General features: G+C 31.7%; 3 protein-coding genes across 8 annotated transcripts in view; 1 reads left to right on the top strand and 2 right to left on the bottom strand.

Moving 5' to 3' along the window:
- Nucleotides 1–1,445: 1,445 nt before the first annotated feature.
- On the bottom strand, nucleotides 1,446–7,293 carry LOC117233482 (polyadenylate-binding protein 2-B-like). 5 transcript variants are annotated; one of them, XM_033493839.1, is made up of 8 exons: nucleotides 6,971–7,134; nucleotides 3,409–3,545; nucleotides 3,201–3,315; nucleotides 3,022–3,089; nucleotides 2,691–2,932; nucleotides 2,515–2,607; nucleotides 2,365–2,436; nucleotides 1,446–1,467 (listed from the first exon to the last, which is right to left on the bottom strand). In XM_033493839.1, the coding sequence occupies exons 1-7, from the start codon at nucleotides 6,996–6,998 to the stop codon at nucleotides 2,403–2,405; spliced, it is 717 nt and encodes a 238-aa protein (XP_033349730.1). In that variant the 5' UTR covers nucleotides 6,999–7,134; the 3' UTR covers nucleotides 1,446–1,467; nucleotides 2,365–2,402. The 5 variants fall into 5 exon arrangements, with proteins under 5 accessions (XP_033349730.1, XP_033349732.1, XP_033349731.1 ...); XM_033493841.1 differs by lacking the exons at nucleotides 1,446–1,467; nucleotides 6,971–7,134 and adding an exon at nucleotides 4,130–4,257 and having other exon boundaries at nucleotides 2,403–2,436; XM_033493840.1 differs by lacking the exons at nucleotides 1,446–1,467; nucleotides 6,971–7,134 and adding an exon at nucleotides 4,122–4,249 and having other exon boundaries at nucleotides 2,403–2,436.
- Nucleotides 4,539–5,869, top strand: LOC117233483 (magnesium-dependent phosphatase 1-like). Its single transcript, XM_033493843.1, has 4 exons — nucleotides 4,539–4,766; nucleotides 4,876–4,930; nucleotides 5,004–5,225; nucleotides 5,305–5,869. The coding sequence occupies exons 1-4, from the start codon at nucleotides 4,721–4,723 to the stop codon at nucleotides 5,459–5,461; spliced, it is 480 nt and encodes a 159-aa protein (XP_033349734.1). The 5' UTR covers nucleotides 4,539–4,720; the 3' UTR covers nucleotides 5,462–5,869.
- Nucleotides 7,294–9,087: 1,794 nt separating the features above from the next.
- Nucleotides 9,088–17,521, bottom strand: part of LOC117233158 (discoidin domain-containing receptor 2-like) — a 157,968-nt gene continuing 149,534 nt past the window's right edge. For both annotated transcript variants that reach the window (XM_033493187.1, XM_033493188.1), the window contains exons 15-16: nucleotides 14,840–14,981; nucleotides 9,088–14,308 (exon numbers count right to left, since the gene is read on the bottom strand). In XM_033493187.1, coding sequence (XP_033349078.1) covers nucleotides 13,958–14,308; nucleotides 14,840–14,981 — 493 coding nt within the window. In that variant the 3' untranslated portion in view covers nucleotides 9,088–13,957. The remainder of the gene's footprint in view (nucleotides 14,309–14,839; nucleotides 14,982–17,521) is intronic.

Genomic DNA, 17,521 nt, shown 5'->3' with positions numbered 1-17,521 from the left:
TCCTCCTAACATCATAGCACAGTGGATTAATAGTTCAAAAACATTTTACACGCATCTTACAAATTAGTAGCAATATGTTTGAGATAAAATTGAGGATGTATAGTTAGTAATAAATAAATGAAAGTTGCACACATTATTAATATCATTTTAGAAATTGTAACAATCATTACTCTCCGCAACTTTCACTTACTGTAGCATACAAAAGTTACTATAAATTATAGTAATATGATATTACTCTAGATATTTACATTGCAGTTCAATTCTTTTCATTGTATATCTAAAGTATATTCTTAAACATAAACTTATACAATTGAAAAATATGAAATTATTAAACATTGATTTTAGAGTTATTACAAATATATGAAAACTATATTGTAATAACATTACTTAAATAGCCACACCATGAACTTTATTTTTAACCATAATTATATTATCAGCCTTTATACTATACCAAAAAATATTCTAAAATTATTATTGCTATTTTATAATTTATTAAAATCAATTTCTAAATTGTTAATATACTTCTTTGAATATCGCGTATACTATAAAAATTGTTCTCTCTGTGTACAATTTAATATTATCTTAACATATTTAATATTATTATCATCTTTATTAACAGTCACAATTATATTTAAGTAATTTAAAATCGAGAGATGATCCTTTTATATATTATATTAATTTGTTTTAAGTAGGAAAAAATCTAATTTTAAATGCATTATAGTCTAATATATTGAGTTAAATACAAATTTTAGCAAATAATAAAAATATTTGAGTTTTTCTACAATATGCTAATATGTCAGGTATAAAAAACAAAAATTACATTTTAAGAAATTTACTATAATTGTTACAAAAAGAAAGATAACATAAGTTACGGATGATGATATCTTACAATTATTTAGATATGCATGAAAAGGAATGACACATTTTTTATTTTGTAATAACCCAAGATATAAACATAAATTTTTTCAAAATGCATAACAGATTAACAATTACATTTCTTTTGTGCTAAAATAGTATTTAGTAATTATAGAGTTGTATATTTATGCATATATCCATATATATAAATTTGCGTGTGTACGTATATATATATATATATGTATGCGTTTACGTTGCATACATACATACACGCGCGCGCTCATTTAATCAGTGCATTTTTTTTGTATGTATCAATATAATATTTTTAACATCCCAGTGTTTTATATACTTTTGTAATCTAAACAAACTGAAGTTCTTGGGAACTAATAAAGGCTGATACTACGAAATTGTTTGGATTTCATTGTAAATTATGAAAAAATACAATTGAACTGCAATTGCAAATTATCGCTGATCTACATTTGTAATTTTTATATGAAGATTTGTTAAATCAAATATGAATAATTGTGCCCATCTTTGTCCAATCTTTTTTTTTTTCTTTTGACATGAGGTTTTTTCTTTCTCTTTTTTTCCCCATCGTATCAGTTTTTTTTTCTGTGGACATATCATAAGAATTTACTTAAACACTTTAACTGCATGATAGTGTAATGCGTGTTCATAGAAATATGTAAGTTTTGTGTAACCTAAAAATAAGATATGCACAAAAACTTACAATATTTAGTGTTACAGTTCACATGGCCATATTCTATAAGTCTACAATATAAATATGAACATCACTTATTTATTTACGAACAGCACAATACAAAATATTTAAATCTGCAAAACTTTTGGCAATAAGTAGATTAGAGTACAATAAAAAAATAAAATGTTTCAATATAAGTGTTTCTTCTGTTTTTAATAATATTTAAAATATGGCCAAGTGTTAAGGATGAATACGAATTTCGAGCACATTCCTAAGGAAGCTAATGTATCTAGATATAAATTTTATAATATCCACTGTAAAAGATTGATGGATACTCTGTATAGCATTTTTAATTTTAAATTATTTGACGTCATAAAAAGTTTACAAGATTTGTTAAATTATATAGATACATCAGAACATTAAAACAAGGATCTAGTACATACAATAACTGTCACTGGAAAAATAATAATTTTACATTTATTCAGGAATGGCTAGTGAATGTTATAATAGTTTATTTTATCATTTATCTTAGTATTTGTAATTTTGGAATAATATTATTTTTAACATTTATTATTTCACCAGCTTTTCCTATAAATGCATTGTTCTATAATACATACATTGGTTGTTCAAACAAAAAGATCTTTAACTTTATAGTGTGATTGTACAATACAAAACATATCAGAAATCTTCTGTTTAATGCATGTAATTGTTTTATGTATAAAAATTTATTATACTTTCATCAGATATTTTATGTTTGAACAATCACATAAACAAAATATCTTATAAATCACAATAATATAAAAACTTACCTCAATTTGTCAAATTGCAGTAAAATACATTAAAACGGTCAATACGGCATGTAGTATCCTCGCCTATAGCTTCTATGTATAGAGAATATTAAAAAGAAATATTATTTTATTTGAATTATAAATAAATATATATTTAATTCTATAATATACCTAGGTCGTCTTATAGGTCTATATCCGAAATATGCACTACCACGTATGATTCCTCTGGCTATACCTCGGTAACCTCGTGCTCCCCGCGGCCCCCTTAAAGTTATTTAAATATACTGTAGTTATTATCTTTAAGAAACATATAGATATAATATACATGTAATGTATTTTTAAAGCACCTATTTGTCACTGATAATCCAGGTCTATTTGTTCTTTTAGGCATTACTTTAATTTGACGTCCTCTAAACATAGATTCATCTATTGCCATAGCTGTTTGTACAGAATCACGTTCTGCAAATTCTATGTAAGCGAAACCCTTGGGATGTCCATCAAATTTATTGCACAATATTGTTACTCTGTTAATACTGCCACAACCATGAAAATGTTGCTCTAATTCTTCTGCTGTGGCACCGTAATCAACCTTTAATTTTGCATAATGTATATTAATTAATAACTTCTTAATGAAATAAAAAGTTGTTTATTGCAATTTGGATGCAACATTTAACTTACATTACCAACATAGATGGACCTATTATCAACTTCCATTTTGTCTTCAAGTGACATATTTAATGGACTTGCTAAAAATTTGGCAAAATATTATGTAATCATTTACAAAAAAAAATGTTCATGTACAAAATTATAGCACTAAATTTTGATATATGCTAAATTTAATATAATCTATAACTTACTTATTCCGGGTGGACTACCCATATTCATTTGTTTGTCCACTTCGGATTGTAATTGTTTTAATTTTTCTGCTTCTTCTTCCATCTCCCTAACACGTGCTTTAATAGCCTCTAGTTCCTACAATTAAAATATAAAAAAAATTTAACTTATAAAGAAAAAGTAACAAAAACATTTGTTATTTATTTGTTATAATAAAATAAAACAAGCTACCGGATCATCAATATTTGCTTCATTTAATTCACGTTTTACGCCATCGCACTGCATAATAGCATCTCCATCTTGACCATTTTCAAGTCCGTCTAGACCATCAATATGATCAGCAGCTAAAAGATCTGATTCAGACATTTCTGCAATAAAGATATAAAATACTATTGATATATAAAATATATAAGATATATAAAGATATATACATATAAAGGATAGAAATGCTAGTAATAAAATATATTTTTTCTAAATATAGTATCATATACTTTTTTAATTTAGATTTAAACTAAACGAATAGAGGTTAAATTAACAAATTATTATTAAAAAAGGGTAAATAAGACATTCTATTATATACAAGATATATTGCATAGATCAAAAATAACTATAAACTGAAATTACTGAGTAATTTACAATATCAAAAAATTATTCAAATTAGCAATATAACATACCAAAATTGTTTCAGATGTGGTATAATACAAAAAAATATATTATATTACTTTCTTTCCTTCGCTCTTTTTGTTTAAATTAATGTAATTATAAAATATATTCGTATGATGATAAATATACAAAAAACTAAAATCAATTTAAGCAACAATACAATCTGATAAAAACAACTCCAATAGCGTGCAATGTAACAAAATATACGTTCGTAATCTTTGCGATGTATAAACAATATATAATACTTATTGTTGTTAATTATACAAATAAATATAACGTACGTGTATACCTTCAGACGTTGTTATTTAAAATAGTAATTTTATGATAAATTTAATAATTATTTTTAATCAACAGCTCACGATTCCACAAATTCGCTAAGCGAGATTGACGCTACTACTGAAGATACATACAACAAGGCACATAAGTTAGAAAATTGCCTTAACATGTATTCCTCCTGATTGGTTGCAACGAAATACAGGAATTTAATGTTATTGGTGGAAATAAGAGATTGCCGCATATATGAAAATCTAATGATCGTATAAGATTGTTTTCATTAAAAATACAAAGTTAATCTTAAAAGAATTAATATTATTCTCTTATATATGAAATATAATTTTTATTCTCCTTTTTATATAAGAAACAATTTTTTAACAATTGCTAGTACTTTACTATACTACTAAGTACTACTGTAGTTACGTTAGCAATATATGATCGTAGTTTTTTTACGTATATAGAGTTATCATTTTGATATCATCGTCAATCTTAAATAAAAATTATATTTTAAATATATATAATTTATAGAACTGCAGAAATTCTCTCAATATTATTTGTGCAATAATTCCAATTTAAGGTTATAAACAGTAAAAATCAGGAACAAAATATGTGTAAAACAAACTGTAAACCGAAAATAATTATCTTTGATTTAGGTTAAAAACTTTTTCTTTTTTTCTTACTTTTCTAATTGTTTTCTTATAAACAAATTGGTATTTTATTAAAATAGTAATTTAATAAAATACCAATTTAATAACGTTTCAGACTATACTTTATGGCCATTTTGGGTTGATACTCATGTTATTCCTCCTTTTAAAAAGTGAGTTCGAGGAACATAATTTTAATATATATGATTTTATAATCGGTGAAAATTTCTATTGAATTCGTTTAAGGAAAGGAAATGATGTAGTAGATTCTCGTGGTCAAATTATTCAATATTACAAAGAAGTACCTGATGTATTAAAACATTTATATGAAGAAGGATATGAACTTGGTGTTGCATCTCGTACATCAGAAATACAAGGTGCCAAACAATTATTAAATCTGTTTAATTGGGACAAGTATTTGAAATATAAAGAAATTTATCCAGGATGTAAAGTAACTCATTTTTCTAAGTAAGTATCAATGAAATTTCAGCTTTATTTGTTCCCATTTATCTAGGAAAAGTTGTTTTTATAAATTATTGTTTTTTAGGATTCAAAAAGCATCAGGAATTGATTATAAAGATATGGTGTTTTTTGATGATGAAGATAGAAATATTGTTGATGTGGGTAAACTTGGTGTTACTTGTATATTTGTTAAAAATGGTGTGAATCATGCACTTGTAGAAAGCGTCCTTAAAAAATTTTAATTTTTATAATTTAAGAGAAATGTATATAATAAATAGCTTTATTTTTATATTTTATTGCACTGAATATTTGAGATTAAAATGCTTCTAATTTATATTTAATAACAAATTCATGTTTTATGTATTTAAATTTGATTAATCATTGTAAAATAATATTGTAAAGGGCTATTAATAACAATATTATTGCTGTTATTTTGATTTAGCATCCTAAAATATTTAGCACAAGAAATCTGAGGAGTTTGAGAACATGTAGTTTTCAATAAATTTGTAACACAATCACTTGATAATGATAAAGATAAAAGATCTTTTAAAGTATTTACATCAAAGCTTTTAAATGGACATCCTCCTTCATACATGGGATTTGATGTATTCATCTGATAACATAATAAAAAGGGATGAGTTTGAACTAGATACCAAACTTTCTTGACATAAGAAAATATTACTTACACATATCAATTCGCAAGTAGGAGATTTATAATTTTTCCGAGATCCTTCTAAACCATAAAGGTGACGAATACTGTATATAAATTTTCGTTCATTTGATTTCCAATTATGTAAACAATTAGAAGAACAGGAATGAGGTTTAGAATATTCTTCTTTCCAATAATTTATAGCATCCTCTAGTTTCATTCCACCATCTTTTAAAAATAAACTATAATAAAAACGAGCATAGTGACTAAGTCTATGTGTCGTCCTTAGTTTTGTGTGCAGGTGTTGCATACAAAGCGGAAAATTTTTTATTTCTATGTCTATATTTTTTTTAGTTATATGTCCATATTTGATAGATATTTGATTCTCTTGCAATATTTTAGAATGAATTTTGTAATATAAGTAATTAAGTCTAATATCCTGATTTATAATATATTGCGCTTTTGATTTCATGCATATTACTTCATTACTTATATAAGTGTAAAACAATGATTTTAATATTTTTTTCCAGTTGGAGCAGTATACAATAGCATATCCTGCACTCAAGTCTAGTTTTCTTTTCTTTATTAAATCTGGTATTGCCTCATGTCTCACTTGAAAAAATAAAAATTAACGTAATTTTTAAGTCATTAAATTAGAAATATAAATTGACCTATATATATATATATATGTGTGTGTGTGTATACCTTTAGTTTTAAGAAAATTACAATCCTCTGTATGATTTTTTGATACAATATGTTTAAAGACAAGCGGTTTTGAGAAGAAATTACATATATCGATTAATGTTCTATTAATCAGTCCTTTTTTATTTTTAAGCTCTCCTAATTGATATAAAATACTCTTAAATAGCCTATATAGTTGTCTTGGTAAAATATAATTCAGCCTAGTTTGGAATAATAACGTTTCTCTGATTACCCAATAATTACATATCTCCTGTGACACAGATGTTAATAATCTAAAACAGTTATTTATATATTACAGAATTGCTACATTAAATAATGAATTAATAAATTATATTAAAAAAACCTCATAAATTTGTATGTTTGAAGATTAATAATTATTGTAATCGCTTGAAAAACTTACCGCAATATAAAATGTCCAATTTTATCATATACTGAATTTTCTAATAAATACTCAAAATCACCATTAAATTCATGAGGTTTACCTTCGTACAATAATTGTAAGTATTCTAACCTATCAAGGACGCACTTTTCTATAATATGAAACGATATTTGTCCTGTAGGAGTTTTAATATAAAACATTTTTTAAATAAATAATACTTTTAAAGATCATTATTTTTTAATTACAAAACATTTTTGTATCTGAATAATTGCTAACGTTAAACATTGTTCGAAACTATTACGTCCAACTATACTTGAATAATCAAGACTGAATGTCACATATAAATTTATTTTATTGCAATACTTAAGACATGATCTTTATATGTTTAACATATTTTCATAGTTTACTTATATTCTGAGCAAATAAATAAGTTACGATTACATTTTCATTGTTTCTTTGTCAATCTAATTTTTAAACAATGGTATTTTAATATTTTGTAATTCTTTTTATGACTACTAAAATTGTATGTTTCGTGTTGTTTATTCACATTTAAATCCATTTTTTAATTTGCTATACAACATTTAATTGAACAAAAATATTATACTTTTCATTTCAATTCAATAACAATAACAATATATTTATGAACATCATGTGATTTGAGAACACCTGTTCTTTTTAACGAGATTGGTATAGTCATTTGAATTATATATTAATACTGATAGCATAAATTACTTTCATCCAATGTCTAATAATACCGTATTAAATATTTGAATACAATTTATATTTGGATATATTCAATGCTTAGTTTGTAAAATTAAATAGATTGAATACACATTTTTTTAGCAATTTTTCAATGCTTAATTCATCTTAGGAAGAGAAGGAAAGGCAAAGAATTACTAAATAGTAGGTTTTCGTTGAAATGTGTAATATTGTTTCATTTGACTGTTCGATACAAATAGGTTTTATCGTTGTGCTTCCCGCGATTTCCTGCTACTTGAACTTACAACGTGTACTTCCGTCTTTATCGACACATACATATAAGATATACGAATAGAATTATCTTACGCAAGACTTAGATTACCGTCAATAACGTTTAAGTGATAGTTCGCACTTAGAGGCAGACAGATAGAAATAGAAATAATACAATAGTTGACAAATAGGTTTCATTTATAACAATGTACAAACGTACATGTAATTATAATAGAAGAAATAAAAAGGACATTATGTTAAAGGTGCATGTGGAAACATTTATTTTTAGGGCGCGAACATTTCAATTTTTTTCTTTCTTTTTTTTTTAATTAAAACATAATTTAGAACAACACGTTCTTCGTATGCCGTGTTTCTTTGTAAAAGATTTACTTTAGTTATTATAAAGTGTCATAAATGACTAGTTGGATTCTACACCGTAATACTGTACAGGGTTTCTCAAGTGTCGAAACATTTTCTTCTAAAATTCCGCGACAATCTTGTGTTCGTATATAAGTTAATATTAATTAAATAATTTAAACGATAATAGAAAATAACTTTTCTCGTTAATCAGACATGATAAATTAACGTTAAGACTGTTTATTATGTTATATTTATTTAATACCTTGAAAATTTGTAACGAAATGTAAGATAATTATTTTCTATATATATATAATAATAATTATTCTCGATCGGAATTTCAGAACAAATATGGAATGGAGTACCCTATACACATACGTGGCTATTGAGTAACATGTATACTTTTATGATTTGTCCCTTAAATTGTCACCTGTATAGTACAAATAATTCCTAGATCGTTGTACATTGGTATATTACCAGTTTTCCAGTGAAATTTAATTACATTTTCTCGCTCGCTTTCTTATCACTAATTAAAATATATATATATATATATATATATATATATATATATATATATATATATAATTCCCTTTACATAGTCTAGTTATATCAATTTTGTTTAAGCTTTATTAGCCATAGACAATCTGCTTGGTATTTACAGAGATTAGATACAAAATTATAAACAGTTTTTAGTACAAAATAATTTTATGACTATAACGATTAAGGTTTAATAGCATAGAGCAGGCCTAGGCAACCTTTCACGGCCTATTAGCAGGTTTTCTCTTTCCTTCCCACTCTTTCCCTCTTCCTTGTTTTTTTTTTAACGTGTTAATGATTATAATCATTCAGATGAAACATTTCACATTTACCAGATTCGCCTGGAGTGTGATATTTACAGATTCTGCAACATTAAGTTCCACTTTTTACCAAATACGCTTAGTTGCCAGGAAGAACATCAACCGGCTGACATCAGATTTCATTATAATGCTAACCGATGACGAACATTGCCTACCAAATGTTTTGTAACAATTATTCGGTATTATTTTGACAAGAATAAAGCAAGGAGAACTATCTTATATTATTCTTATGCCAAGATAGAACCACAAGAAATGATTCAAGTCGATGAAAAATTATTTTCTAGATGGAATATTACAATACAATATTTGATAATTTTTTGGTAGTTTATTTAAATTATTGGTTGTTGAAAATTATTGTCCCACGAAGAGAAAAATGCAAGATGAATCGAAAACTAAATGTATGATGGTATGTTATAGTGAAAAAGCCAGAGATTGCCTGTGCCTGAGTAGAAGATATAGCTAGGTGAGCTCTGCACAGTCTTCCGTGATTACCTCTACATTTCTCTCAATTCCACGTCAGATTAACAATCGGGTGTGCCGGGAATCTGATTCAATAAGACCACAGTTAATGACGCTCTTTTATCTTTGCGAAATTATAAAAGAAATTTGCTTAAAACAGTCGAAACTATGGAAAGTTCGTTTTACATGATGGAATTCGATAACTAATTAACAAATTCGTTGATATATTTGTCGTAAAAAGAGTTACAGATTTTAGCTGTATTGATGAAGATAAACAAGAAATATTCAGTAAACATAGACTGGAAAATTAACCCTGTCAAATTTATATATTTAAGTTCCTATTTCAGTGTACAATAAATAATCTGCGTTAGCTGAGTATTTTTTGTTTATTTCTTGCAAACAATGTAATAGGGATTTGCTTCAGCAACGGGGCTCGTTTTAAATGAATTAAATAAATTAAGTATTGGAAAATTGCTAAATAACTTTCATCTAATCTATTTAATCCTGTTCTCAACTCGTAAATATTTGTGCACCTTCGATAATCTTGTATTCATCTTTAAATCGAATGCTTGTTAAAACGATCACACCTTTTCTGTAAAGAAATGTTATCTTTAGAAATTTTAGGATATGTTTGTAATAAATATAATATATAATAAATACAGTACAATTAATAAAATATTATGCGAGTATCGATATACGAAAGTTATTACAATTCGGCCACGAGATTAAATAGGAATTTCTTTTCTTCAATACTTAATCCATTAAGTAAGTCAATAATGGAAAAGTACCCTGTATAGAAATCTTTTGCTATTTCGTACCATGCAAAACGTACTTAAACAAACGGGTTGAGGAAAATGCGAATAAATACTTTGCAAAATCTAATATAAAACTCGTCGTGGACTCGGTTACAGTAGAAAATTGGAACGAAACGGCAATTCCACTGTTTACGCAATGCTCTTCTCATTGTCAATACTATTTGCAATAGCACCAACATGGAAGATTGAGCGATCCCGGAAGCCTTGGGGCTTAAACGTGATTGTCGATCGTACACTTGTCGAAAAACATTCGTTCAAAGGGAACAGAAGAGAAACGAAATTCGTTCGCTTCACAGAAAATTCGACCGATTTCCAATTCACCCCGTTAACTGGGATCGTCGAAATCAACGTAGAGCTCACGAACCAAAGTGACGTTTATGAAACATTATTAGATTCGTTGAAACGATTGTTTTCAAGCGATCGATGTAATAATGATGGAGAATATCTACTGACAGAATATCTTTTCGAAAAGGAAAGGATCAACTTTTAAAAGCACAGGAGATAAGATTCGTTGTAACAATGTCGTTAAAATAATTACTATATAAATGGATTATCTTTGTTCTTCGTTTTAATAGATTTCTTCAATGTTCTAATTCTTAACGATCATTGGAAACAATACTAAATTACTCGAATAATGCAGGACAGATATTTAAATAGAGGGAAGAACGTGCATTTTTAAGAAAATTTTGTGTTGAATCTTAGGAGATCAGAAGCGAATCTACATAATTTTTTATGAAGTTCTCTTAAGAAAACTTCGTTCCTTAAGCTATCTTTCATCAGCTGATATTCATTTTTAGTTTCTATCAATAAAGATAATTCTGTCAGTCGACGAAATTGAGACAGAACGCAACGTAAGATAAATAAACCTCTTTACTACTGAGATTTCCGAACCGGTGTAGGTACAGGTAGGTACGTAGAGATATACTAAATTATCACATGAGTAGACAAGTGAGTTACTCGTTAGCAGTAGGGGCAACGATACAGCCAAAGGCAGCAATATGCTTATATCGATGAATCTAAACGCAACTATGATTCGTTTTTCTGATGTCACATGCGAGTGACGGCAGTTTCTTTTCAATTTTTTCTTTTTTTTTTTCTTTTTTCTTTACTTTGACGCTAATGAAGTGAAAACTATGAATTCGTGTGAATCTCTATTTTAACAAGGTGCCCAATTTCAGTATAAAATTCTACACTGTTAAACTGTCCTACGTTATCAATACGGAAAACAGTGTCCCTTAATATTTCTTTTTTTTTTTTATTATCGATAACATCGTAAACTGATCTACGCTTGATTTGAATTTATATTATGATTATCTCGTATATTTTTACCCTTTTTTATTTTCCACTTCTTTCCTCGACTCTTTATTTCCTTTGTTCAACGACAGAGAAGCAAACTTACGAATATGTTACGTTTAAATTCAACGCACGTACGATTTATATACGAACGGCTATGTCTCTGATATATCTACTTCTTACGCGGCGTTACATTAAGATATATAAATAGTATTTTTAATGTTATAACGGTAACATCACCTACTTACTAGATATTGCGAATGCTATTAATAGTATTCATCTTGTATAAATACATACGGAACATAACGAATCGAATGATTAATTAGTTGAATGTCGTGAGAATAGCATCGCTAAACGAACATCTGACTTGGAAATCTTATAAACTCGTCGTTTTCTTGTCCCTTCGCATTTTTATTTTCTTGCTTTGTTCCATTACGAAACCAAGACTCCGATATGTTGATAACGTTCCAGACTTCACACCGAAATATTCTGTTGCTATCCTTAGAACGACCAATTCCGTTGGTTTCTCAACGGAATCGTGTTGACGAAAGAGACAAAAAGGAACACGGTTCCAAAGACGACACGCAAAGACGAATTGCTTGTACGCTGCTAATCTCGTCGTCTCGTTCGCGTTTGTCTCTCTCAGCGCAATGATAAACGTCTCCTACTTCTCGATGTACGTCTATATGTACAATATACTAGTTCTTTTTTTTGTCTTTGTATTGATCCCGCCTATCATATAAAGTTACAATTATGATGTGTCATAGTCATGGTGAGAGTCACCATTTGTCAACAGCGAAATATGTATATCTTCGTGAATCACGAACTACATGATATCGCCGAGCTCTCACGCGAAAATTGCTACTTCGATACATTCGCCGAGGCTAAAAACTTTGTTAAGTCTTTTTCAATCTACAATTCGATTCTCTGCTTAATAACTTAACGATTTAGTTTCGTTCCTAAATATTATCCTAATTTTAATGTAATCCGACCGAATACAGAAGCCATAAAATAATACCATGGCGAATCTTTCTAGTTTACGATGTATGCGATGAGAGCCCTATCGTGTACGAATTACACGAGAAGTTCGATAGTCTTCGTTCGCTTCGTTCGAAGCAAAACCCTATCGAGCTGCCTAACGATTACGATAAATTTACGCACGATGAATTGTAACCACCTATACGTTCACAAACACACGCATTCATACTCGTTTTTTCATATGTCATAATCTTTTTTCCCTTTGTCTACTCGATTGACAACCCACGGAGGAGTTTGATACTTAGTTATCATATTGCCATACAATTGCAATTTCTTTCCTTTCCCTTCTCCTGTTCAGCCATTTTCTTATTTTTCTTTTATCGTTTCTTTATAAAGGAAAGACATTTTCCAAAGGGTAACTTCTAATATCTTAAACGGCGAGTATCTCTTATTTACCTCGAAGATATAGACATATCTTTAAATCCATGCAGGAATGTTCACAGCTGAATTATAATTACACGATATTGCTCCTAAATTTTCGACGATCATATCGAGGATCAACGGATCGCTCGAGATCTTTGCTGTCTCGTGTGTGAAACTGTCAACAGATTTCGCGCAGTCCAACAACTTCGGTGAACAAAAGTCGCCTCGCGTTCTCTTCGTTCGATTGTCGAATTCACAGTTTTACATTTGTATTCCTTATATGCGTCTTACGTCTAAACAACGGTCTCGTCGAATATGCTCTCGCGTCTAGATCATCTAGCGTCTCGACGAATCTCGCTGACTTATGTACTAACCAAATACGATATTTCCTCGAGTATCTTCCTACTATTTCGACTTTGACACGGACAGTCCTTTTATATCTACGACAGTGCTGCGCGATGGATTATTCACATCAGTTTCCCTGAAAGTCGTTTCGAAGTCTTTAACGCCCCTACGGAATATCTCTTCGTATCGGCATCGTTCGAAAGAACTGTTTCGTGGAATAAATTATGTAAGCAGCCTGAAGAGTTCGATTTCGTTGCCGGAAACCAAGATTGAACCTTATCGTTGTATCTTCTTCTTCGATGTTTCTATACCTTTACGCGTCTCGATCCTTCGTTCGAGTACATCGAAAGCTCGCCTCGTCGAAGAATTCAGAACTTTGTTCTCATGGTTATCCAATGTGGGTAGACGGCGTCTTCGACCAGCCCATGGTCTATGTTCGAGCGTCGTTTAGCCGGGCACGCGTGGCAACCGCCACGAACCATGTGCTCCTCGACTTTACCGGACGTTCAATATCAGGACGTGGGCGCGTAGCCGAGGTTCTTCCGCTGGAGAAACATCGAGATCTCCCGGAAGGTCGGCCTCTCGGTCTCCTCACGTCGCCAACAATCCAGCATCAAATCGTAAATATCCTTCGAGCACGCGGTCGGTTGCGGTAAATAGTTGAAAAGGTTATCGGTATTCTCTTTGCAGCCGCTGTTCTCGCCATCGGCGTCGGTACACTCCGTGGCGCGATGCAATCGTCGCAGGCTCTGGACCACTTCCTCGTTCGACAAGTGCTCGTAGGGGACCCGTCTGCCCAGGTTCAAGATCTCCCACAGGGTCACGGCAAACGCCCATACATCGCTCTTCGTCGTGTACTTGCCCTGTGAACGATCGTATCGATTATTGGTTTCTTCTGGTTACAAAGAATTTGGCTGCACGTGATATTGCTTAGATTTGATCTTAGAAATCTCTATGTATGTTTGTTTTCAAGTTGGGTCTAATCGATAAAATCTTTTTTATATCCATGTCACGACTATTAAAATAAATAGCAGTAAAAGTAACGGTAAATGGACTTTATCGTGCGTAATGAGAATCGAACATTTTTTAAACATTGTTTTGATATTTAACTCGATAATGCTTAAAACTAGATATATAGAAAACATATATGTATGTATGTATGTAATAAAAACAAAAGCTGATAACAGTAAAAATTGGTACGAACGATTGCTTAAAGATATATTTAAATGATCATACGATAAAAAGATATAGTTGAATTATACAGGCATATTGCGACGATTTGAACTACAATAGCTTCGTATATCGGTCATACACGATTTGTAGACAATTCGAAAACATGCATGCATGAGGCAATGTATATCGCGTTCGATTGGTATCGTTCGAATAAAGCTTACCAGGAATATGGATTCCCAGGCCATCCAGCGTATCGGCAGGGGTACCGTGCCATCGACTTTGTAATAATCGCTCGCGTACAATTCGTTGTCCGTACCAAAATCCGAGATTTTAATGTGATAAGCTTTGCCCACCAAGCAATTCCTGTAATCGAAAATCATCGTTATCGATGAACGCGATGAATCGACTGTTCTGCTCTACAAACGTTCCGATCTGCGCCACTTAATTAACTTCCGAAACAACATCGAACGAGCTTTTATCGTTATTATCGCTATTGCTAACGATCATCTAATTTACCGCACGATAACTGCTTCCATAGGTTTTTGATTCGTGTTATTTCGTCTGTCAAATTTCGTTTCCAGCGCGTTTCACGTGGACAGGAAACGTTGATCGGCTCTTGTGTTTCGTTTGTAGCTTTCGCTTGCTAAAAGGGTGCAGTTTTCTCTGTGCACCTCAAAGGGGAAACTTGTATCGAGAACACTTTGGGAATGATTGTAGGCTCGGCCGCAGATACGTGAATCAGTTTCGACTTCAGCCGGAGAATTCGAATACTTTTCCGACCGATTCATTTCGAATGAAAAAGGCACGGTTCAAATCGATCTCTCGTCGGTATGTGGGGTGCATAGCGTAGCCGCCAATCTGCATACGCGTACGCATTCTGTGCATGGTAGCCGACCGGAAGCAGGAATGGCTGCCTGCAGGCTGTATTTGCACGTACGTGTAGATGAGCTACGTTTCCTGTACAAGCACGCGCAACTCCAAAAACGAACGTAACGTTGTGGCAAAGTTTACAAGCGACTGGCTGGACCGTTGAATGATCATCGCGGATCGTTATGAGACGGGATAAGGTTCGCGGTCGTAAAAGAATGCGAATATAAATACGGACGTATCGTGTTCTATCACGTGTACACGTTTATGTATGTACTGTATACATTAGCAGATTTATATACGTTTGTGTATGGTTGTATGGATGCTGCTATAATTCTAGTTTATATATAATATATAATTCAGATGCTGGTTTAATTCTAACTGGATTTGAAACGAGTTGTGCTTAATTATGGCTCGATCTATCCCGAAACGTCCATTGCTTGTGATAATTAGCGAGGTTTAAGATAGACTTGAACGTTTAAATATGTTATTAAACGTCTCGTTTCCATGGTTTTTGGGGGATGGAATGTTTCTAGAAGAATAAAAACTTAAGAAATAAACAGTTGCTAATTCTTAGAAGCACCAAATTCTGTAATTAATTCGCCGTTTGTAATAGTAGATTCCCATTAACTCTAAATCACGGAGGTGAATTCTCCTTTCATAAGGCTTTCAAGAACGAAGTTAAGGGAGTCAGGCTACGGAGAAGTGACAAGAACGTTGTCACGCGATAACCGACGCGAATTACAAAGTTCGTCCATTAATAGAAATGAATCAATTCTGTAGCGAAGTTGCACGATGGTCGAGCACATCCGTATACGTTTCTCGTTGTCGCGAAACGGTGTTAATTCGTGTCTTCATAGAGGACACTCGAACACCGCGAAATATCCATCTAACAGCATTCCATTTTGGTGTCGGTCGGCGGACTGCCTCCTGCTTTCAAAGACGAACTATAATTCTCGCCGAGACAAACGAGCAACTGAACGGTATTTGAGTATCCAGCGCTATCGAGTGAATGGAGTCAATTAATTTCGACGGTGGAACAAAGCTTCAATTTGCAGCCAGAACCTAGGTAATTAGCCGCACTTTATCGATCACGTTATTGGCTATAGCATGTTCCTGGAGTACACGGATGGCGACGACGACGACGACGACGACGACGACGACGACGACGGCGGCGACAACGATGCTAACCTGATCCACGGAAGTCCTGGGTCAGAACGTTAATGCAATAAGCAATGTTCACTAGCCGGATCCTATTGAGCCTCTGTGTGAATTATATTAAGTGGAAGTGTCTATCTGCAGATACCAGTATGTTTGACTCGATTATAATTGGATTTCGCGACAAGCGGCGATAGCTAACGACTGACGAACCAACCTCAAACCACTGATGTTCTAATTCGAACTACTCTGTTAAACTGTATTCCGTCGCTAATTATATTTTATAAATACTACTCGCGAGCTTTCCACACTCACTGTAGACTTTGCTTACGATTTTTCGTTACTTAGGTACTACTCAGTCCCGGTATTAAGTTATTCATCAAAGAGGGTCTTGAAATATTCAGGGGGTCCGTAATGCGCGACAGAAGACTTCTTGCTCGAGTTCAGACGAACGAATCCTCCCCGAAGACAGAGGGTATCTACTTTCCCTCGACAACTCGAGAAGAGTCACTCGTACGGCTATTATCGATTGTCACTGCGTTCAAGTGTCTTCGGCGATGCTCTCGCGTTAGTCGTCGAGCCAAGGAGTTCGAAGGCCCTGTGTGCGATCGGCCGGACTTCGACCTCGTGATGTCTGGACGCCGTCAGATCGAAAACCGAGTAGCAGAGGTTGCTCTTGTCGCTAGAAAGAGGGTGACGGGAGAGGTGAATGATCTAAAAGAAAAAAAAAAAGAAAAAGGAAGCGAGTAAGAGAGGAAAAGAAGAAAGGGACGGTAGAAGGATGTGGGAGGTAGAGAAAGCTATTCTCTACATTTGTAATCGAAGTCGGAACAAAGGAAGAGCCACGCTTAGTCGGGGTTGGAGTACCTACATTGAGT

The sequence above is a fragment of the Bombus vosnesenskii genome, unplaced genomic scaffold, assembly GCF_011952255.1.
Source record: "Bombus vosnesenskii isolate JDL3184/JDL3185 unplaced genomic scaffold, Bvos_JDL3184-5_v1.1 scf7180000013295, whole genome shotgun sequence".
Taxonomy (NCBI): Eukaryota; Metazoa; Arthropoda; class Insecta; order Hymenoptera; family Apidae; genus Bombus; species Bombus vosnesenskii.
The sequence above is the reverse complement of the archived record's forward strand: the minus strand, read 5'-3'. Positions and strand labels throughout refer to the sequence as shown.